Source organism: Fulmarus glacialis, unplaced genomic scaffold (assembly GCF_000690835.1).
Source record: "Fulmarus glacialis isolate BGI_N327 unplaced genomic scaffold, ASM69083v1 scaffold4756, whole genome shotgun sequence".
Lineage (NCBI taxonomy): Eukaryota > Metazoa > Chordata > Aves > Procellariiformes > Procellariidae > Fulmarus > Fulmarus glacialis.
This window is the reverse complement of record NW_009220390.1, coordinates 30,825-53,845: the sequence shown is the minus strand read 5'-3', so window position 1 is coordinate 53,845 and position 23,021 is coordinate 30,825. Positions and strand designations below refer to the sequence as shown.

The window sequence follows — 23,021 nt, the reverse complement described above, 5'->3', positions numbered from 1 at the left end:
GTAGGGAAATCCTGCAATGTTTCAGGACATATTCCATGTTATACAATTAACTTAATGGCGCTGATGATCATTTTCACGAGAGGAGGAATTTTCAAGTGACTAGGTGGCCTGGGCTCCAGTCTCTTCTCTCTGACCGCCTATTTCATCTGTGGCAAGTGGAAGTGAAATAGCTATCAAATTTTCACCATAGAAAAATATTGTTTGAATTCCTGAAATTAGTGAATTGGTTTAGATCCCTATATAACAGGGTTTTCTTTAACGTAAAACGGAAACCCTTGTCTGTTTAGATATTTGCTATTCTTTCAGAGAGTAAATGATGCTGCTGGTTGGTTGGGGTTTTTTTCCCAGAAGGAGAGTATAGTAATGGTAATACTATATCAACAGTGTAAATGAAAGCCTTCAAACAAAATAATAAGGAATAAATATAGCTGTTTGGAGACTTGTTGGAAGAGTGGATGGGCACAAATTCTCCCGTTGCACCCGTTCTCTCTTAATTGGCTAAATTTCTACTTTCATTGGCTAAACTGCTCCATTTCTTTGCCCTGATTATAAACAACACTAGTGTTTCTATGTTGAAATCATTGTGGTGTCACCATTAATAAATAAACAAACTGGTAATATTCGCTGGAATAAACCAAAACACTCTTCTTTTCCCCCACCCCTCCTTTCTTTTAGGCCTTTTCAGTATTTTTTGTTTGTGTAGCATTCACATCAAATATAATATGTCTGCTCTTCATACCAATACAATGGCTGTTTTTTGCTGCCAGCACGTATGTTTGGGTACAGTATGTCTGGCACACAGGTAGGTCACTATTTTTTATTTACAACTGACTGATTTGAATAGATATTTTACAGCTTTTAGTAGCATGCAGAAACCCTCTTCTATTTGTTACCACGTTTGTTTTAATGCACTTTTGTTACAGTTAAAAAATGTTCTTTTGCTTTCCTTAGTATGCTGATTTCCACTTCATACATATCTGGGTGGATCTTGTAGTAATCATTAAAGCTTGACCAATGGAACTGAAGTTGTATAAACAGGAATTCCAGAGCAGTAAAAAAAAATGTTTTCCTGACTTCAAAACACTTCTGCAGCAATTCAACACATACAGAGCACATAGGAAAAGTTTGTGAAACAGTGTTACATTCTTCCTACTACTTGATTAATGTGCTGTTAATTTTGGATTTTACCATAGTTTAAATTTGTATTAGTCAAATCTTTGTATCAACTGGATTCAGTTTCTGAGCAAAAAGGCTGGTAATACCAGTGGCTGCCCTGACAGTTTGAAACATGTATGGAGAAATTTTCTCCCCGCCCTTCCTCCCCCCTTTTTTTTTTTAATCCTTAATTGTTCGGGTTTTTTTTAATAAATCCTTGGGTTCTGGGGTTTTGGGGCAGCGGTTGGATTGGGGGGAGGTGGTTTAGCTTGCATGAGCACTAATACTTGACATGGGTTACGTATATGTCTTTCCCTCAATCAAAAAAATTTAGGAGTTTTTTGGGTTTTTTGTTGTTGTTGTTTTGGTTTTTTTTTTTTTTTTTTTTTTTTTTTAAAAGAGGTAACTTTTCCCTGCCCAAGTCTTTGGGATTTGGGGCTTTTGTAATATTTCGTGTTAGTCTTGCCATCAGATCACAAGAATTTGCAGGATAGCATGCATCATTTCTCAGCTTACTGGTGAAGGCAGTCATCTTTCTGACAAGTTAGTCATTTATAATAACGACAGTGTGGGAGCTAATGAAAGATACTGTGAACCAGTTGCTGCCCAATTTAAAATACGTAAAAGATCTGGAGTTATTTTTAGGATTATATTAAGATGTTAAAGTGTTATCTGCAGTTGTTCTCGGAGTTGATGTTTAGAAACCCTGAAGGAAAAACCTGATGGGCCAGTTTTAACTATTTTAACTGTTGAGCTTGTTTAATATTTTAATTCACTGCAACCTTAGGGATTCTCCTTTTTAAATGCTCATCTAAGTTGATGGGAACTTGCTCTTTTTTTTTTTCTTTAGGAAGTTATGAACTTTTTAGGTGGCATGTCTGCTTAGCTGAAATGTTGAGTCCCTTTAAGCTGACAGTTTCAGCTGTAGGTTTCTCATTTATGCAAAGTGCAGCTATTCAAGAGAGACCAAAGTAGAGTAAATAACATCAGGGCCTCAGATTAATGTTCTTTTTAGTTTTGAATTTACGATCTGTTTCCAAATCAGCACACAATATGTTGGTGTCAGTATGTAATCAAGAACTTTGTTTATTTTTATGAAGCTTGTGGCATGTAACTGGAATTGATTTGTGGAAATTTACAGTGGCTATATTGCATCCAATAGTGGCATTTTCCATTGGCCAAGAGCATTAAGATCTTAGTTTTGCTTGGCTACTATTTTACATTCTCACCAGTAGTGCTGGAGAGAGAAATCAATACAGCATCCTAAATGTTCCCCTGATGGAGAGTTTTGAGACGCAGACTCTTGTCAGCATTACTGTATACGGAGTAACCAGTACTGTGCTTACTCACTCCTGTTTTCTCAGCTGATTTGCTCACTGCTGCTACTAAGATATACCTAACTTGGAGTGAATAAGTAGTCCAAGCTTACCACTTCTGACTCAAAGATCATAAGCTGTAACATTACCTCATCTTCTGCAGTTTCTTCCATTTGTGTTGCTTCTCTATATAGGGTTTTGTGCCAAGCTATTTCATTAGCTGTGCATCTGTTATTTTTCACTGGTGCCTTATAAAAGTAATAAAGCAAGATAAGGAGACAAAAGTTTAGAGTTTGTTTAAAATAAAGACATCCTAGAACTTTATTCTGAAAAAACCCTCTTGCAATTCCCTATATGTCTGTCTCAAAATTTCCCTTGACTTTTGGAATGTTTTAAAAACAACTTTAAAATATCTGCTGCTTGTAATATATTACTGAGGTGTTTCTCTCTTTTTCTCTTCTCTGAATAGAGAGGGGTGTGTGCTTACCAACAGTATCACTGTGGATACTTTTCGTTTATATTGAAGCAGCCATTAGATTTAAAGATTTAAAAAACTTCCATGTAGACCTTTGTCGTCCATTTGCAGCACACTGGTAAGTGGGTTTTTTTTCTCCTTTTCTTACTAGCCTTTATTTCACCGGGGAAATTAATATTCAGGGCTTTTTATTTTGGTTCAGGGTTTGGCTGTTCAGTTCTCCACTCACATATCTGTCATTAAACATTCCACGAGAAGTGTATGCTAAACACTAACCAAGTGCAACCTTTCTGAAGATACAGTGCTTGTGAGCTGGAGGGAATTTGTAGCATGGATATTCCTAACATTTCTTGAAAGTTCTTGACATCAATTTACAAATTTTGTATTTACTTAATTAATAGATGGTAAAAGTAGGGAAAAAAGTATTTTCACTGGTAATTTATGTATCCCATTACGAAAATTTTCTCTTTTTTTTTTTCTGTAACAAAGCACTGCTCTCTTTCCCCACCAACGAGAAGGGTTCTCATGAGCATCTGATTTCATAATTCATCAGAGGAAGTGAATAAGCTTCAGGTTGAAAATCGTGACAGAAAATAAAAAACAAACACTACTTACCACTTCCAAAGAAGTAGTGTAATAAGAGTGACTTCAGGCAAAAGACTTAACTGCAGAGTATTCGTATCTGGAAGAAATGCACTTTCATTCCGCAAGTTCTTAGTGTAGTATGCATTGATCAGGCTGCATTTAAAATGTGTCCTGTTCTTCCTGGAGTCATTTGGTCCAGTTCCCTGTGATACAGTCTCCAATAAATTAGACATCTGTCATTTTAATTTATATTGTCTACATTGTGCAATAAATCCCTTAGACACTAATTAAATTCTATAATAGGTTATAAAAGCACTTTAGGAGCTGTGAAGAAAGGTCTTTCTGCTGCTGAATTGGATGCAAACATTTCAGCTTGTCATCAGAGTTTTAGAACTGTAGCTACAGCTGGCTTTACACAGTATTACAAAAGAAGCATTGGCAGAGATAATGTCAGATGCATATGCAAATGATTCTTGCATTCTGGCAGCTTACTTAGAAATACAATTTGCACAGTGCTATTACTGAGCAAAGAATGAGAAGATTTTAATGGTTAATAGTCATCTGTATCTGAGTTTTCCCCTGATCTAGGATACCTTCAGTGTTTAAAATGCAACTTCACTGTGCTTTGTTAAAATACTTGTCAAAGATACATTTATTTTTATACAGGGATGTTTGCTTATTGATCGAGTATCCTTGTTAATAAATACACTAGCGTGATTTGTTAGCATTCTGTATTGGTGCAGTTGTCAAAAGCTAATAAGAATACTTAAAATCTGCGTGATGAAGCTGATATACAAAAAAATAATTCCAGAGTTCTGTTACGCTTCTGTCGTCCCCGTCAACACATGGAACAGCAGACTCTGGCTGGAAGTGAAATTCTTGATATCTTATCTGTCAGTAAGATAAGTGGAAGAACTAAGTTTAGAGATTAGATGTTTTTCGCTTACAGCTTGAAGGTCAGTCTCCTAAACGAGGAATTTCCAAAGGCAGTTTGTTGCCCACAAAAGATGTCTTAATTGTGGCCATTCTCAGCAGAGGCAGGTGGTTTTTGAGGCTTTACCTCCAGGGTCACTTCTAGCTGTACCAGGCGTGGGTGATGGCACTTTGGCTCACAGCCTTGGTCCCCCCCAGGACTGCAGTAGCCCCAAAGCTGCATGTTCCAACGGCTTCTCCAGCTCTTGTTTCTCAGCCTGTGCAGTGAGAAGGTATCGCAGGGCCTGTTGCAGACGCGGTATTTTGGAGAACCATTGTTTTGTCTCAGCTTTAAAGAGTGGTGGAAAAGGGATCTGCTCATAGTTTCTGAGTGCGAAAGGATGGGGCTAAGGATCAGTTTCTCCTTTCACTGTTCTGGATGAATGTTGTTAACACGTATCCCAGTTTAATGTCTTATATATTACATGGCCCTTTAGGAATAAATCTTGGGAACTTCTGCTGTATTTGGCTGTTATCTCCTTAAAAGATGCATGACTTCTAGTCTGGTGCTTGTCTAAAAGCTGTCTTTGCTATGCATAGTGCAATTGTGTAATCCTTTAAACTATGCTACAGTTAATTGCTGTCTGTAATGAACTGTAATTTTATCTTGATAAAGAGGCGCCTACATTTTTGAACTTTAGCTTTATTGTAGTACAGCAAAAAACATTTAATATATAATTTTCTATGAAAAGTTGTAATCCAGATGTATTCACAGCTATATAATTTATTACAATTTATTCATTTGCTATTGTGGTTACATTTTAAATAATGATGTTGCTTTTTTTCTTAGTATTGGCTACCCTGTTGTGACTTTGGGCTTTGGCTTTAAAAGTTACGTCAGCTACAAAATGCGTTTAAGAAAACAAAAAGAAGTGCAGAAAGAGAATGAGTTCTACATGCAGCTTCTCCAGCAAGCTCTGCCCCCAGAACAGCAGATGCTACAAAGGCAAGAGAGGGAGGCAGAGGAAGGCAAGTTATACTTAATGTGTTTGCTATTATCTGCTACTTTAAAAAAAAAAGCCTACTAAGGAAGAGCTTCTTTAGTCCATGTTGTTTTGATGAAAGTATAGTGAACTTAGAAACAGAGGAGCCAGAAATAAAATTATTTTGGCAGTGGTTAGTATGACAGTAGAAATGAGTTATGTCGTCTCTGCTTAGTTCTTTATTAGGAACTGCATCAATCTAGTCAGTCAGTGCTCTATGAAGCACTAGTATTTATTATTAAAACCCTTGGTTACTGTTTCCTGCCTGTAACGAAGAAAAAGTCTTAAAATATCATGTGACTTCTGATTTTCTTTTCTAAATAGACTCTAATACTGATTGTTTTCTGTAGAAATGATGGATGTGTACTTAATGATTTTTCTTTGCATGTCACAGTATTGATTGATTTAATAACCTAAGTTGTGTTTTTTTTTTTTTTGGTATTGCAGCAGCCAAAGGATTATCTGATATGGATTCCTCGATACTTTTGCAGCACAATGGAGGCATTCCAGCCAATAAAAAATTATCTGCAACGTTGCCAGAGCTAGAATATAGAGAAAAAGGGAAAGAAAAGGACAAGGATGCTAAGAAACACAACCTTGGAATAAATAACAATATTTTGCAACCTGTAGACTCTAAAATACAAGAAATTGAATACATGGAAAACCATATCAATAGTAAAAGATTAAATAATGATCTTGTAGGAAGTACAGAAAACCTCTTAAAAGAGGACTCATGCACTGCCTCGTCCAAAAATTACAAAAATGTCAGCGGAGTTGTGAACTCCTCGCCTCGCAGTCACAGTGCAACTAATGGGAGCATCCCTTCCTCATCTACTAAAAATGAGAAAAAACAGAAATGTGCTAGCAAGAGCCCAAGCACACATAAGGACTTAATGGAAAATTGTATTCCTAATAACCAGCTAAGCAAACCAGATGCACTGGTAAGGTAAGTTTGATCTGAGCATTGTGTAACAGCCTGTCTTATCCTCCTTTCGTTCTAGTACCTCAGATCTTTTTTTTTTCCCTTAGGAAAATGTAACTTATGATCCCATAAAGATGACTGAATTGTCTAGTAACGGAATAAGATAACTAGGAGCTGGGCCTTTTGGGTTCTGTTCCTGATTTTTGCCTCTGGTTTGCTATGCAGCCTTGAGCAAATTTCTTCCTTTCTACCTCAGTATACGATACTTACCTACCTCACAGGGGTGTTGTGAGGCATAATAAATAGCTTTGACAATCATTTGTTAGAAGGCATGAGAGAAATGTGGAGAATCATTATTACAGAGCTCAGTGGATGTGTTCTTGACAAATCTTCCACGAGGTGACCTTTACATCTCCAGGGAATTCAGTGAGGTTTGCTGGTGCCCGAACAAGTGTTTTGTCTTAATTTTTTGTTTTGTTTTGGTTTGGGTTTTTTTTTCCCTTGAAATGTTTGGCTTTTGTTTTGATCTTCAATTGACAAGTATAGATGCAAAGTATCAGCTACCACATAACTCCTTAAAGTGATAAATTCAGATTCCTGCTTGCATGCCTGCTGCCTTACTGGTTTAAATACAGGTCACAGGGATTTAATTTAGCTGCCTTGTAAACGTAAAGATTGAAAAAACTACATCTTTACATATGCTTATCTGAAGTTTGAATAAATATGTATTTACGAAATGCAGCTAAGTACTTACAGCATGTAAGTCCTGAGACATACGGTGTTGTCATGTTACCAAATCAAGTACTTGGAAGAAAGATAGTGCGTAACTGTTCAAAATGGAGATAGAGATACATCTAGAACAAAACTGTTGCACAGTTATGCTCTTTCCTACCATTCCTGCCTTATGTTTCTCTTTTTCCTTTTCTCATGTGCTGAACACTCTTTGGACAACAAATCCTCTTTGGCTAACTTAATTGGCAGATCAGGTTTGCTTTCCCTGCAGGTACCTTTTGGTAATTGGACTTTTGACTCTCGTCTGTCCCTGAGGATTTGTGCTATGTGAATACAATTACTTCAATGAAAATATTATTTTCTCCTCTGATAATCACTCTGCCACTGATTGGCATACCTCTGCCAATTAAATATCCAGACTAATTGATACCTAATGTCTGTAGAGAACGTGTATGAAGCAAATAAGAAACCAGCTAATCAATTTAATCTGTGAATCAAATTCAGCCAAGATTAATGGGATGCAGATGGCTCTGTCTTCAGCAAAGCTGCATCTAAATAAACATGTATACAACTGCTGTATTTGTATGTTGCCAGTTTCAGATGGGCATCTCCATGGCTTCTTTGCTCACTGAAGAAGAGGACAGGTCAGTTCAGCTTTGCTGCAGTTCAAAATGTGGTTCGTAAGTCCTGAGAAAAGAGAAGGGAAGCGCTTTATAGAATGACCTGCCAGACTAAGAGTTTTGTCCCATGTAGCTATGACAAGGAATGAGATTTAAACCTCGCATGTTTTAAGTTTTAAATTACATATTGAAATTTTTATATGCTGTGATGTAAGCTTAGACCAGGTGGTCATTGTAATTGTCCAAAGCCGGTTTTCTAATGCAGAAGTGACATACAATAAACTAGACTGTGTCCTTACAGAATTCTAGCTCCTCTAATTCACTGCGTAGGGATGGAGCACATGATTAGTGTACTCTGAAAGTGCCTTTGTGCAACGTAGCCTTACTCTGCCCTGAAAGTGAGTTAAGCTACTTCAGTTTTTTGATTGTGGAATGTTTCTATGTGGTGCGTGGGTGTGATGTGGCTGTTGTGCTACACATTCACGTAGCTGCTTATTGTGCACCGATTTCCCTGTGCAGGCAAGCCAAAAGCACTTAAAACGCCAATTTCCCATGTGTCGCTGCTCACAGTTTCTTACAAATGTAGGTGACTGAAATCATTCATGAAATCTTGTTTCACTTCAGGTTGAGTATGTAACTCCTACACCAATAGAAGCATAAACTTACCTGACAAATTGGATGGGATGGAATGCACTTAAATTTAAAAATTCATGTTTATTTTTTTTTTTAACTTGTCAGTTATCCTGTCCCTGGAGTGTAAGGCATCTTTTCTGCTTCCAGTAGTATTACTCATTCCCATTATTAAACTTTTAGTCAGCATCAGTGCTGTACCATGAAAAGGGCTATGTGAAGTCCTGCATTTGTGTCCGACTTTCAGATCAGATCTGCTCAGCTTCCAAATAAAGATGCTTTTTATAACTTCTTGTCCAGCAGACTCGCAGCAGGATGTCAAAACCAGGCTGCTTTCCTTTTGTGTTCACAAATTATTTCCCTGAGCTGACTAACCAGTATTAAATGTAAAGTATGCCTTACGACTGCTAGGGACTCAGGATTAACAGGGGTTATTCGAGACAGTAAAGGCTGGGGTTTTTGAGAACAAGACAGTCTTGCATGCTTGTTAATTTTTTTCTCTTAAATACTTGATGTGACATTTACATTTAATTTAAGTTTATACTTTACATATACAATATTACTCTTATTTGAACCAGTAAGTTTTTATTTTTATTCTCTCTGGTAAATGGTTAGTGCATGTGTGTTTAGTTTTTTGGAGGGGAAGTTACCAACCCCCATCTCTAGGTATTTCAGTGAATATAATGTTATGATGTTGTTATTTTGATAGCTAGAGCAGAGGGATTCAAGAGGCTCTGTCCCTGCTGAGCAGCCTTGAAAGTAATCTTTGCCTCAGTTTTCCTACAACTGAAATGAATATCTGATGGATGCTGAAATCTGCTGTTTGTTTGTCAAGCACTTAACTGAATCTCTGGGATCTGAGCTGCGTATTTCCCAACACTGTGGTAATTGGGCCAATGGAGGGATACATCTGGTATCCAGTGGAGGGATAAACTTGGTAGCCCTTTATGCTTAGTATTGTTTGTCAGTGGGTGCAGAGCAAGCTGACTTTTTGTTACTGTTTCACTGTCACTTCTGAGGTGCAGCAAGTTTTGTTCATGTTTTAGGGGCTCGATGTATGGAATGAGTCCAAGCTGTAATTGCTGCAGAATTTTTTTTTTTTTTGCATTGCGTATTACATAGTAATAATCATGTCCTGCCTCTAGCTATTTGCACCCTTAAAAAAAACAACCAAAAAACACAGACAAAAAACAGGCAGTGCTGCTTGGCAAAACTGTTTGTATCCATAGAGGTCTTGCCTTTGGCACAGGAGGTGTTGAAACAAGCTGTCTTATGTACTAATTATTCTCAGAGATAACGATGACATCTTCTGGCAATTGGACTAAGAAAAATATTTGTGAAGCACTGGCTGGTCTACCACATATTATTTTGCTTTCCTAAAATTTGATGTTACCTGCAGAGACAGACTTGAAGGTTTTAACGTAAATTTCTGTCCATTTGATGCTAATTATTGTACATCTTCTGTGGCACCATTGATGTCCTAAGAGTGATTGCTGCTTCTTCCTTATCCCCCCTGCCTGAAATGGCATTAGTATACCAGAAGGCTTTCTGCTGTCAGCTGTAGTGAGGGAGACGATCAGTGTTTCATGAAATATGATGGGAGTGAAGGAAAGCATAGAATAGAAAAGCAAAAAGAATTGGTAATGTAAATTAGAAATCTGGGAGATGATCCTTCTAGCAGACCATTTTCAAGCCACTGTCAACATAGTGCTTGGACTGTTCAGAAAAACCTTTTGAAACGCCAGCTACTTAGAACAATTCTGCGTAGGAGAAAAATAAGTAACTCTGCTTTCTCTCTGTGGATTACTGTCTTTTTGGTAATGAAAAATGCTCTGAGGAACTGCTAGTAACAGCATGTTACAGCAGGAGAACCTCAATGCTGTGGGGTAATGTTGGCTACTTCAGAGAAATGGGTTCACTGCGGGGGATATTTGTGCCAACAGATTGGGCTGGAACAGAACAAATGAAAAAACGGGTCTCTTAGAAAAACGTCTGAGTACCTTCTGGGTCTTTTAAAACTTTAATTTTTTTAGAAATTGTGCTTAATTTGTGTGCAATTTCCAGGTGATTATGGAATTGCGTTATCAGAGTAAGCTAAGCAACAAGGATATGTTATTCACCAGTTATCTTAGGAGTAATACTTAGGAGGATTAAGCTGAATTGAGTTGTCTTTAAGTTGATCCATCAATCTTCCCTGAAGTATTTGGGAAACTACTCAGTCTTAGAGGTGATTACTGATTAATTCTCTTCATCAGTGAGATCAGGAACGATATGAGGTAGTGCTGAGAAAAGAAAATGGGTAAATCTGCATTTATAGTAATGACAAATCGAAAGAAATTGGCCTTAGTTGTATAAACAGCACAATATAACAACCTGCAACGAATCCCTCATTTTAAAAATAGTCACGTGTCAAAATGACTTGTAGTTTGTGCAGCAGTAGAGAAAAGTATCTTCTAGAACTCAAGTTTTCTTCACCCTCCCCCCTTTGTAAATAACTTTTCCAGTAAGCCTGGAAATAAGAGACTTAAGCAGAAAATGAAATGGTAGAAAGAATAATAATTTAAAAAAAAAAGTGCTGTCTTATTGGGTCATTTATCATTGTAATAGCAGTGCAGACTATTATGGAGGGGAGGAGGGAAAACTCCACACACTAGTCTGTGCTCGTAGCAGCAAGGCTTTCTTTTATGACATTGTGTTGGCTTACCTTGATGATGTGCTTTCATTTTAGAAAGGAGCAGCAGAAAGGGGGTTTTTAATCTCTTTGTATTTCTGTGAAAATGACGGATGACCTCTCTGTCTGTATACAGAGAAGAGCTTTGACTTGGTGTTCCACAGGAGGAAATTTTTAGGCTGAAAATGTTTGACTGGACTTTATAAGCTGGATAAGAACATGGTTACACACCAGAGAATGCAAGGAGTACGTGTGGGTTTGAGGGGAAACTAACTTCATGTCTTTTTTTTTTTTTTTTTAAATGAAGTTGTACGTCTAGCTAATTGTGGCAGGTCTGGGAGAGAAACTGTAAAGGAAATATTTGGTCCTTGCATTATGATGGATTATTAGCTTCCTAACTAATTTTAGATAGTAAGGAGCATTTATTTGCTCTATAAATTGCAGAAAATGTCTGTTCTGGTATTTAAAGCTATAGCAAAAACTACAGCGTAATGAAAAGCAGTAATTAAAATCTGGTAAAATCTTACTTTAACACTTATTTCTAAACAAGTCCATCATCAGATAAATTTCCAATGGTTTTGTCTGCCATTGACTTGAAAGAGATTCGTTTTCTCTATATTAATTCTTTTCTGCCTCTTTGGAATTGCACTACAATAGTTGATCACTCACTGTATGTAGATTGATCATGTTTAACATATCTTATTCTGTCTTTCGACTGTTTAAGTTAGGTCATCTGTACTGATAGGAGCGATTGTTTCACAACAGAATAAAAACTCTTAACTGCATGGTGGCCTGAAAAATTCAGATGTACAGAAGTACTGGAATCCTTTGATTAGAGTAAGTCGAACTGGTTAAGTTGCCACTCTTTCACTCCTGAGCCTACTGAGAGCTCGTTTGTGGTGGCTAGTAAATTGGAGAGTCTTTGTGTTTTAATGGATGCACAAGGTATATAGTTCGCACTTTACACCTGTTAGCAGTTTCTAAGAAAAAGAAACTCCTCTCTGCAGCATTTAGTGAATGAAGGGTTGCAGGCGAACAGCACTAGCTGCTCATAGGCAGTAATACTTTATCGGTACGTGGTCTGTCTGGATGTGTTTTAGTGGTGTGGCTACTGGTTTTTCATAAACAACTGAAGCACCCAGAGTTTGATCAATTCTTATTGAGTTTAATCCTGACTTCTTTGTGATTTACAGTGAAAGTCATAAAGAATGGCAGGTCAGTCTCATTTTCCTGTAAAAGTTACCCGAAGTCCCCTGTGGTCCTTCAGAGTAAAAGGATGAATATTTGACACTTGGAGCATGCTTGAAAAGTTAAGGTGGAAAGGACATCCATGAGGCTTTGGCTCTGTGTTCAGGCAGGGTTTGAGTGATGTATCATGAGTGTGCAACGCTTCCTGATCCCAATTCTCACAAATTTAACGTATGCAGTTCTGATTGGACGCTTTTACCTATGCTTAGTAAAAAGGAAGGCTGTGGCTTGCGGCCTCATGTATTTCCTCCTGGTTTGGAAAGTAGGCATCCTTTCTGGTCACGTTTGTGTGCACTCTACAGATCACGCAGGTTTCATCTTTCTTTACAGCACAGGCTGGACCAGCCCCATGAGCACTGCAGGTACAGAGCCCTCGCTGAAACCGGCAGGAATGCCATGAACCAGATGGCTTAAGAAGTTTGAACTAATGTCAATACTCTGTTGCCAAAAATACAAATTCAGCTTGTCCTGTCCCAGCACCTCTGATTTATTCGGGCTTTACCTGATAAGTGCTTCTTTTCCTGGAATACTAAATACCCAAAATAAATCCTGGTATATCTTATTTGAGCAAGTTTGACATAGCCTTAGTTATAGGCAAAAAGCTATTTACAGCTGTCTTCTTTTCACAGTTACCACTTTATTGTAAAGATGTATGTTGACATTATTTATGGATACGTGTCAATGTAAAGTGTGTGATTTATGTGCATTCCTTTACATTGTCCTACCAACCATTTTTTTACCTATTTATTAAAACCTATATTAAAACCAATCAGCTGTTGGCAGACAACATCTGTTAGTGCTTCCTACAGCATCTTACTCTCTTCAATTAATAACATTGGCTCTTTCTAAAACACTTATTGGAAGATTAAATTGAACTGTTACATCATCGCCCAACAACTGTCCCGCTCTATCACTTAACATACTGAACATGGTGAAAATACATACCTAATAATGTCTGCTGATGGGTTTTGCATTTTTGGTTTATGTGCTACGGTTACATGGTTGAATGAATATTTGGTTAGGTTTGCAAATTCTTTTCCTCCTACAACAGGTACAAGGTGTTGAAATGATTTGTGGTCTTCAATATGAAATGAGTATTTGCTTTGTACTATTACTATTTGCCTACTAAGTATAAATTGGTGTTTTTTTCTTTTTAAAGGTACACTTGACCACAATTTATACTATATTAAAAGGAATTCATCTTACCAGTAGGGCAGTTCAAGTATAACTAGAAAGACAGCTTAGTACAGCTGTAGAAAGTGGGATCTGAGCATTTGAGTTATAGGAGTGTATTATAAACCACACTCCTTTATAGGCTGTTTCTTGCTGTTAATTTACCCATTAGACCTCTTTGGTGCAGTTTTAGCCTATTACAGATGTACTTTTCTGAATTTCCCTAAGTTTGATGATTCCACATTTAACCTCTTGATTCATTCATACAGGATGTTCTTATGCCTCATATCATTATATCTCTCACTAGCATTTAGGTTGAGATTTTTCTGCACTGAAGCCCAAAAGAGCTAAGTGTTTTCATTAGGAGGACAAAAAGCTATAACTGTTCATCTGCGCTAGTGAATGTCAATAAGGGCAGTTCATTTTGGCTTTTGTGACTCTTTTCCCCAAGTCTTAATGTTCAACTACCACTAATTCTGTATGGCACTTTAGGAAATAATAACATCTTCATCTTTCTTATGAACATTCAAAAACTTTTAAATCAATAACTGATGGAGCAAATGAGGGTTATGTGTGAATGACTGAGAGGCATATTTGCTTTAAATAAGTATGTAACACAGTGCTCATAAAAATGGTTGATTAGTCACCTGTGATGTGTCTTTATTCTAAGAATCAATAATCTTACTTAGAAAATGTGGGGAAAAAATTAAGCCAAGCTGGGGGCCTCTCTTTAGAAATTTGTGTTTTACTTAACCAATTTTGGTGGAAAATATTTTAATTAATAAGCTTGCATGAGTCTTCAGGAACTTTCTAAAGCTACAATTAAGTGTATAGCAGATGGTCTCTGTTCAGGAGCAATTAAAACTAAATTTACTGACTCCTGAACTGTGGATGACTTAACACGTACTCTATTCAACATGCACATCATGTACTTCAAGAAAAAAAAAGTTTAGGTGAGAATTCAGCAGTATGCTCCATAGCGCAGCTATAACTAACAAATGAAACTCCTAATTTGTTGAGAAAAGTAAAATTTGTTCATATGTGCACCTGTTCTTGTTCACAACTTCTCAGACTTATCCATTTCCCTTCTGCTTGAAGAGGAAAAATGTAATTCCACAGGATTTGTTTTACAACTCTGCAGTGCATGTGGAAAACCAAATTCCTGTGGGAGGTTATGAAGTCTGTGTATAGCTATAGATAGATATATATATACGTGTGGTTATATAAAACATTATTATTATTATTATTTAGCAAGGATAGACATAATTTCTGAGAGTTTATTATTTTAAGAATCAAGGCTTTGGAGGGGTTGGCAGATGGTATGATGTTTACTCTGCTTATTTTTATACAATGTGCTTGAATCTTTGAGTAACTGGGAAATAAAGTTGAAATTGTCTTTTAAAATTGTCTTTCTTAGGTTGGAACAAGATATTAAAAAGTTAAAGGCTGACCTGCAAGCAAGCAGGCAGATCGAACAGGAGCTACGTAGTCAGATCAGTTCTCTGACTAACACAGAGCGGGGAATTCGATCTGAAATCGGCCAGCTCCGGCAAGAAAATGAACTGCTTCAGAACAAGTATGTGTTTCTGCACAGCTGTGTAAAGTAGTTGCTGATGACTGTAGTCTGGTAAAGGGGAAGTATTGTGTTAAGACTCTACAAAATTTGAGGCACTTGTCTGCAAATCCAGCAAGACTCATTTGGGACCATTGACAGCAATTTATTTTTAGTAAGTAAAATCCTCCATTAAATCCCATACCTGTTACCTTCCAGATTACACAATGCTGTACAAATGAAACAAAAAGACAAACAAATGATCAGCCAGCTGGAGAAGAAACTAAAGGCAGAGCAGGAGGCACGAGCCTTTGTAGAAAAACAATTAATGGAAGAAAAGAAAAGAAAGAAGTTGGAAGAAGCAACTGCTGCACGTGCTGTCGCTTTTGCTGCTGCTACAAGGTACTTTGTTCTACCCCCAGAAGGAAGTTCAGCTCCAGAAAAATTACTGAAACGTAGCTGTTGCTGCTGAAAAGTGTTTTGGGGGGATTTGGGGAGGCATTTTTCACTCTTGTGTACATGAAGGAGTAATCTGTATTTCATTTAAAGAAAAAAAAAAAACTTTATTTGCGTTAAGAGGTTTATTTGTGTTAAGGCAATGGGAGGACTGGGAGATCTCCTTCCATGGGAGGACTGGGAGATAATCTGTATTTCATTTAAAGAAAAAAAAAAAAGCTTTATTTGCGTTAAGAGGCTTATTTGTGTTAAGGCAGTGGGAGGACTGGGAGATCTCCTTCCATGAAGCTGAGTCTCAGTACTCATATATGTTACATTTACAGGGTGTAAAGGATCAACATGCTCTAAATTATCTGCTGTACCTTGATTGTGCTGACAGAGAGATGTTGTACCCTGTATGGGTCAGTCTGCTTTAAAAAAAGGAAGATCCCCCTTTCATGTGGGAACTGTGAATCAAGGATTCATGCAACGATGTTGGCCAAGATACTCTCTTGATCTCACATTTTGAAAGTATTCTGCTCTAGCCAATGACTACCAGTGCTCGGCACAGTGGTGTTTCGGTAGTAACATAGGTGTACGGATGGGAAGTTTTTCAGGATGAAAGCACGGCACAAGTGTGGCTGACTTTAATATGCAGTGCTCCAAATGTCTACAAAGAATTATTTCTGCTTTTCTGTTCTCCATATTTCATAAATATTCCAAATTTCCTAATATTTGAGGCATAACGTGGAGTAACTTTTTGCAGCTTTTTGCATTGTTGCCATAAAGGAAATTCTCTTGCTGAAAAGAACAAAGTTAGCTTCCTCTTTTTATCCTTCAATATTTATATTAATTTTCATGTTATAAACAATTCAGGAATGACAGCCTCATTCTTGTTTCATCATCTTCTCTTTTAATGTTTTTTCTGCAGAGGGGAATGTACTGAAACTTTACGAAATCGTATCCGAGAGCTGGAGACAGAGTGCAAGAAGCTAACAATTGACATAAAGCTGAAAGAAGATCAGATACGAGAACTAGAAATAAAAGTTCAGGTAATGAGAAAGCACCAGGGGTTTAGATCAGCATCACAATGAGTGCTTTCAGCCCTCTGAAATTGGTGGATCTACATAAGAGGCAATCAACACCTTCAAGAATTATGCTCTTCAGATGTCTGTCTTGCATCAGGCTTTGTAAGAACGTGGGTATGAGAAAGGTTAATAGTTTCAGCTCCACACCACTCAATTGTTTAAATTATTAGAATTTTTTTCGCTGAACCAATGGTAGACTGAGAATATAATCCCCTCAACAACATTTTTTGTCTAATGTGAGGAGCTTGTTGCCAGTCTGTAACATTATAAATTTCACTGCTAACAAGTCAGATTGCTTACTCAATGCAGTCTTAATCACTGGCCAGACATATTTTTTTTGGTGAAAGTGCTTGAATATTGAAAGTACATTGTGGTAGACTTGTAGTAGACACGTTGTCTGGCATGTTAGAGTTTAAGAGCTCAAATGTGTGAGTTGAAGTTGACCTTATTCCGTTAAAATGTCTGTTCCTAAAGATGCACTCACACTGTCAACTGACAATTTGCATGAATATGTATTTTTAATGTCTTGTGGTTTTTTAGGCACTCTTCAAAATCCACCTGGTGTTATTGTGAACTTGTTTCCAAATAACATATGCAGCCTTGTTGTTCCTGGTTTTACCAAACCCTTGAAAACAAGCGTGGTTTATCCGTGGAGAATATGAGCATGGCTTTCAAATGATTAAATCCAGCTATAATCAAGCTTTTTAATTTTATTACCATCTTCAAACTGTTAGAGAAGCTTTTTGTTACAGGCATTAATATTTCCCCCTTGCATTATTGTTTCTTCATCTAAAAGTATAGAACTTTTTTTTTTGTGTATAGTATTTCTTCTTTTCTTAGTCAGAATGTTAATTCATACTTCCCAGCCACAAGGTGCCTGTCTCTTCTGTGCAGAATACTTGCTCCTTCCTTCTCTGTTTTCTAAATTTCTGGGTTTGCAGCACAGTTAAGTTCAGTGTGGGAAGTATTCTGAGACAAAGAAATCCCTCTCATCGGCCAACTGAAATAGCTTGAAATGCTTATTTAGTATGACTTTAAACTGTCTAGCAAGAAATCAGTCCCCATTCTAGCCATTTTGCGTGTGGGAAGTGTTTTCATATTCCACAGCTTGGCTAAGTGGCTGCTTAACTGGCACTTGGAAGTGCCGAGGAGGATTGCTGGGTGGAGGGTCTCGATACAGATGATGGAGGGCTGAGAAGCAGAGTAAATGGTACTTGCTCACCGCACTGTAATTATGAGTTGTACAATACGGCTTTAATCACTTGTATGATGGTTATGTATAATTACTGGAGGTAATATTACACTGTCCTTAATTAACCATCATTTTAATTTTACAGTATTAATACCAGGCCCAGTGTGTGCTGTGGGGAAGAGAAAGACTTCTCAGTGTATCTCATGTGTAAAGTCGATGAGAATAACATTTGTCCTAATTACTCCTACAGGAACTGCGGAAGTACAAGGAAAATGAGAAGGATACAGAGGTGTTAATGTCAGCACTTTCAGCCATGCAGGATAAAACACAGCACTTAGAGAACAGCCTGAGTGCAGAGACAAGAATCAAGCTGGATCTGTTCTCTGCATTAGGAGATGCAAAACGGCAGCTTGAGATTGCCCAAGGTAATATGGGATGGTTTAATTCAACACACAGTACTGCCTGAAATAGAAGGAATATCCTACCTTTTTATTTAGGGGTGTGCTACAGTCCTCATGCGGCATTTCAGCTTTCAGTGGGTTTTTGTCTTTTACAGCTTTGTGAATGTGAGCCTAAGCAATCCAGCTGATCAGCTGACCTGATTTCCCCAAGCTATTAAACTGAAGACAATAAACGTCAAGATGGGCGTTTAAGTTAATTTGTGATGATTTTCTACGTTTTTATAAACCATTACCTTAAAGCTGGAGAACTTCTTTCAAAGAGCTAGAAGATAAAATAATAGTTGCCATGTATTAAGCCCCTGTCCTTGATTCCTAATGATATTTTGATACTCCTGAAGTAAATAACAGCCTAAATGTGTGTGGGGGGAAAAATAACTCAACCTGTTTTAAACTTCACGCTGGTGAGGTAAGCGTGGACACTGGTGTCCGTGTTGGGCTGGTGTTGCAGCCACCAGAGGGAGCATGAAGCCAGTATAAAACCCTGCCCAGACTGTCCTTTGTTCAGCGGTGCAAACCATGAAGCAAAATTAAATAAGCTTTTGATGTAGTACCTGTTTAATTTCCTTGCAGAAGTTTGCTTGGTTGCAGGAAAATTTGATTAGAGTGAGAATTCTTCTTTTGTTTCATTTCATTGGTGTTTCTCTTTACGTAGTTTCATAAATTGCTGAGGCGATGTTGTGAGTGTGCACAAAGGGGGTTTAGAAAAATGGTGAGAATAGGACAGTTCTGAAAATAAAGTAAATAACACATTTAATAAGCAAACATTTGTGCTCCTTTGAGGTGCCTGTAAAATGTGAACAGAAAAGTGCAGAAAAAGTTGAGCCATAGAAATAATCTTTTGGTACGGTGCAGCTGTGAATCCAAATAGTGCAAAATCTAATTGAAGTGCTATGTCTGGTTGCGTTACGTGGTAACGAGAGGTAATTAAACATAGTTCCTCAACACAAACCAGGAGTTACGTGAGTTGTTCTTTTACTGACGTCATGTTAGAGTGCTGAATGTCTTCTGGGTGTTTCACTTTAACAGCTCTTATCATTGAACGGTTGGTAGAGGGTGAAAACATGCTGCTGGTTCTAAGTGATGTTATTTGCTGTTTTCAGGGCAAATCATTCAAAAAGATCAGGAAATCAAGGACCTAAAACAGAAGATTGCAGAAGTTATGGCAGTAATGCCCAGCATAACATACACTGCAGCCACCAGCACTCTGAGTCCTGTTTCCCCACATTACTCTTCCAAATTTGTGGAGACCAGCCCTTCTGGACTTGATCCCAATGCCTCTGTTTATCAGCCCTTGAAGAAATGAATGCCAATTTTCTTTTTGCCCAGTAATTTTGTCATGCTGAAGGCATCACACAGGAGTGTCTCTTGCAGTCAAGATGAAATTGTATTGTGTGAGACTGTATTTGTTGTCATTTAAAACAGGATAAAAGAACATCTGGATTGACTAGAACTGCCCATCAGTTTTTCTTGTAAATTTTTAGAAAACCTCACAGAACTTTGCAATTTATTTTCCTTGGCCAATGCATTAAAAACAATTCTTGGTTTTCAAGTAGCCAATTTTGCCTTTTTATGTACTCTTGCATGGTTTCCTCTTGAAAAATACAGGGCTTTGCTTGATTTTGAACCCTTTCTTCTTTTTTTTTTTTAATAATCAAGTCGAATTTGCAGATTCATTCAGAAATAGTGAGGAAAAAACTTTCGTTTTTACAGTGAAAGGGTTAAATAATCTAACAAAGCTTTGATTTATAGCTGTATTAAATACAAATATGTGATGTTGCAGAAGATAATTTGATTACCCCTCAAAGGACCAAACAAATTTCAGGGGCGTTGTTTAAGGGAAAGAATAAGAGAATAGATGATGATGTGACGGTGGTTGTTGTGTGAAATATTTATATTCCCATTGGTGTTTTTAGTCATTGAGAATTGCTAACAGTCTTGTTCACAGTGCCTTGGGAAAAGACATTTCAAGAGGAAACTTGATAGTTTAAACTATTTTTTCCCCCTTCACTGTCATCTAGCTTATATATCAAGCTCATTACAGAGTCTACTGCAAATTGTACATGGTAATTTGGATGTTCATTATAAACCAAGGTTACATCTTCTGTTTATTTTGATATAAACTCAGCAGTGTTCTGTAACTTGCCTTGATTATACTGCATCGTGGAAGGCACAATATTAATACAGGAAGCGTTATTGTGAAGGCGGAACTGTGCAATGTACTGTATACAAGAGACTGTAAAGCTGGCTAATAAAAGCTGCAGTTCTGGGTTTTTTTATTTTATTCAACTGTGATTTACACTTTATATCACCTTGTGTTTGACTATTTAAATGGAGCTGAATATTTTTCAGCTGTTGTGCCAAGGAGTTTTTAAGGAGTTTTAAAGGAAACTCATAAATTGCACAAAGGTTTAAGTTAAAATGTATATTATACATTGATAGAATGTGTTTGCACTGGCAACTTCTGAAGTGTTTCAGATTTTTTGAGGGTGGGGATTGGAGGGGTGGGAAGCAAAATTGTATTGGAAACCAGCAGAATTACAAACCCAACATTATGATTTTGCAAACATGCAGTGGACTCTGGAAGGACAAAGTTCTTCTTAAAAGAAAAGATTTTTTTTAAAAAAAGTTTCATGTTAATTGGCATGTATGCCTCATTAAAAAAAAAAATGAAGTAGGACACGCAAGTCAATAGAAGTATTAAAGTTTCATGATTTTAATCACAGATATTCTTTTGGGATACAACTTCTAGCTTTAGCCAGGTGTGCATGTTGCTGTCATTTGCATTTTTGAATCATCTTGTGTAATTGTCACCATAAAAGTGTTACTCAGAAATGTCATAGGTTTTTCATCTTTGTGCAAAACATGAAATATTGTCACTGACTTTTTGTGTTGAGGTTCCCCCATTTTGCTGCCTACTTTGGCACAATTTTCGTTCAGTACTTGGTCTTGGCTGCATTCTTTTTTTCTGTGGGGTTTACAAAGAATAAACGTTTTCTTGCAGATAAAAAAAAAACAATTTTTTTTGCCTTTTTAACTGACCTGATTTAGCCTGGTATAAAGAATACATTTTGTTTAAAGAGCACTCTGTTATTCCAGGTAAGTCTTCTCTTTTGCATCAGAGCTTCACTTCTGTGAAAGAAGGAAGAACAGATGTTTTTTGTATTCGATGTATGAACTTAGCAAGTTACCCTGTCTGTGGGCTCTCAAAAAAAAAAAGGGTAAATTTCTTGAGAATTGCAAAAGTATGTCTGTAAGTTTAGCCTTTGTTCCTTTCCAGCCATTTTCCTTACTGCAAAAGCAAAGCCGAGATGGACGATTTGGAGATTTAAGCATTGTCCTTGCCTAGACAAAAAGAAAGAGCAACTTGTCCCTGGTTTTCAGTATATCTGCTTAATTCTCTTAGCAGCCACAGTTCCTGTTGTAAAATTTTTTATTGGGAATCCTGCAGTTGTATTCAGGGTAAATGAGCTGTCTTTTACATCTTTGCTTTGGCTACTGCCAAAGCTGGTCCTGACATGGGTGTTCTTCTCTGACTGCATTAGGCCTCCAGGTGAAATTTTTCTGGTACCAAGAAATTCCAACCTCAGCTATTTTGTGATTCTGCTGCAAGCGCTGCCAGAACCTCCCAGTTCCCTGGGGAGACCTTCTTTTTTTTTTTTTTCTTTCTTCTCAAACCACCACCAGTCTGACACACACATAGATCATTTCCTAATCAAAATACATTATAGATAAGCTTGCAATTTTAACAGATCACGTTGCAGTGCAGCAGAAGTTGCGTTCTTTAGCACCCTCCTCAGTTCGAATGGAAATGTTCCTTTAGGAAAGGTGAAAGTATATGCAGGCACCAGTCTGCTATGCAGGATAGGTGGAGTGAATGGAAGGAGATAATTTAAACACTCGTATCTTATACCAGCCAACCTCTGGATCTTTAATTATTTAAATGTCTGAAATGGAAAATATCTTAACGACTCATCATAAATTGTACTTGCCAGATTAATATATGGGGAATTTAAGAACGTAAGACTGCAGAAGGGTCACCTAGGATATTTTGGTTTTTCTACAGTTCAATTACTGCGGAATAAATACTCGAGACATCTGCCAAAGAAAAACTGAAGTATCCAGAACTTTTTCCAGCCAGCATAAGTCTAGGAACAAAAGGTAATGGAAAGACAGGACTTCAATGTAATGGTTTTGAGCACCTCAGGGTTTATCCTCACTAAAATTTTAAGTAGAGCGGAAAGCAGTATGTAATTTTATTTTTAATATTTAACGAAAAGCTCCTTTATTCATAGAATCTATTCTATAACTGTGCTAAGATGAACTAGGTCCCCTTTCTTAGCATATTTCATGGTGATGGGGAAGGGAGGGCTTAAGTGCGTGTATTGAACTCGGTCTTGCTTCATCAAATAACTTCCAGAAAGTAAAAAATTGCTGCTTTGACTGAAATGTCCTCTATGGCCAGCTGGAAATGAAGCTGGAGATACCAACTTCAGTGCAGGAAAGCAGGTGAACTTCCATCTGCCTTAAAGTAGCTATTTCCTCTGAAGTGTTTAAGCAGAACAAGCTTGTGGTTTGTTTTTCCTTTTTCTTTCTTAATTGTTAAAGCAGATTTGGAAGTTGTTTGCTTACCCCAGCATTGCCTTACGCACGCTGGAATTGCATACTGGCTCCAAGACAGTTTCTTAGACTAAAAGCAATGTGCCTTTCAGCATTTCCTCATCCTGCCATTATTGTGTCCAGGAGCTGGCTGCTCCGAATATGTTGTTATTGATGACATTTGTAGGCAACAGATGGATTTTTTGCACTTCAAA

General features: G+C 37.4%; 1 protein-coding gene across 1 annotated transcript in view; it reads left to right on the top strand.

Moving 5' to 3' along the window:
• The window catches only part of TMEM57 (transmembrane protein 57), a gene marked incomplete at its 5' end in the record, with an annotated part of 20,679 nt that extends 193 nt beyond the window's left edge, over positions 1-20,486 (top strand). The window contains 9 exons of the mRNA XM_009580750.1: positions 676-802; positions 2,941-3,064; positions 5,294-5,472; positions 5,934-6,432; positions 14,900-15,058; positions 15,254-15,436; positions 16,401-16,521; positions 18,000-18,174; positions 19,311-20,486. Of these exons, the coding sequence (XP_009579045.1) occupies positions 676-802; positions 2,941-3,064; positions 5,294-5,472; positions 5,934-6,432; positions 14,900-15,058; positions 15,254-15,436; positions 16,401-16,521; positions 18,000-18,174; positions 19,311-19,513 (1,770 nt within the window). The remainder of the gene's footprint in view (positions 1-675; positions 803-2,940; positions 3,065-5,293; positions 5,473-5,933; positions 6,433-14,899; positions 15,059-15,253; positions 15,437-16,400; positions 16,522-17,999; positions 18,175-19,310) is intronic.
• Between the last annotated feature and the right edge of the window lie 2,535 nt (positions 20,487-23,021).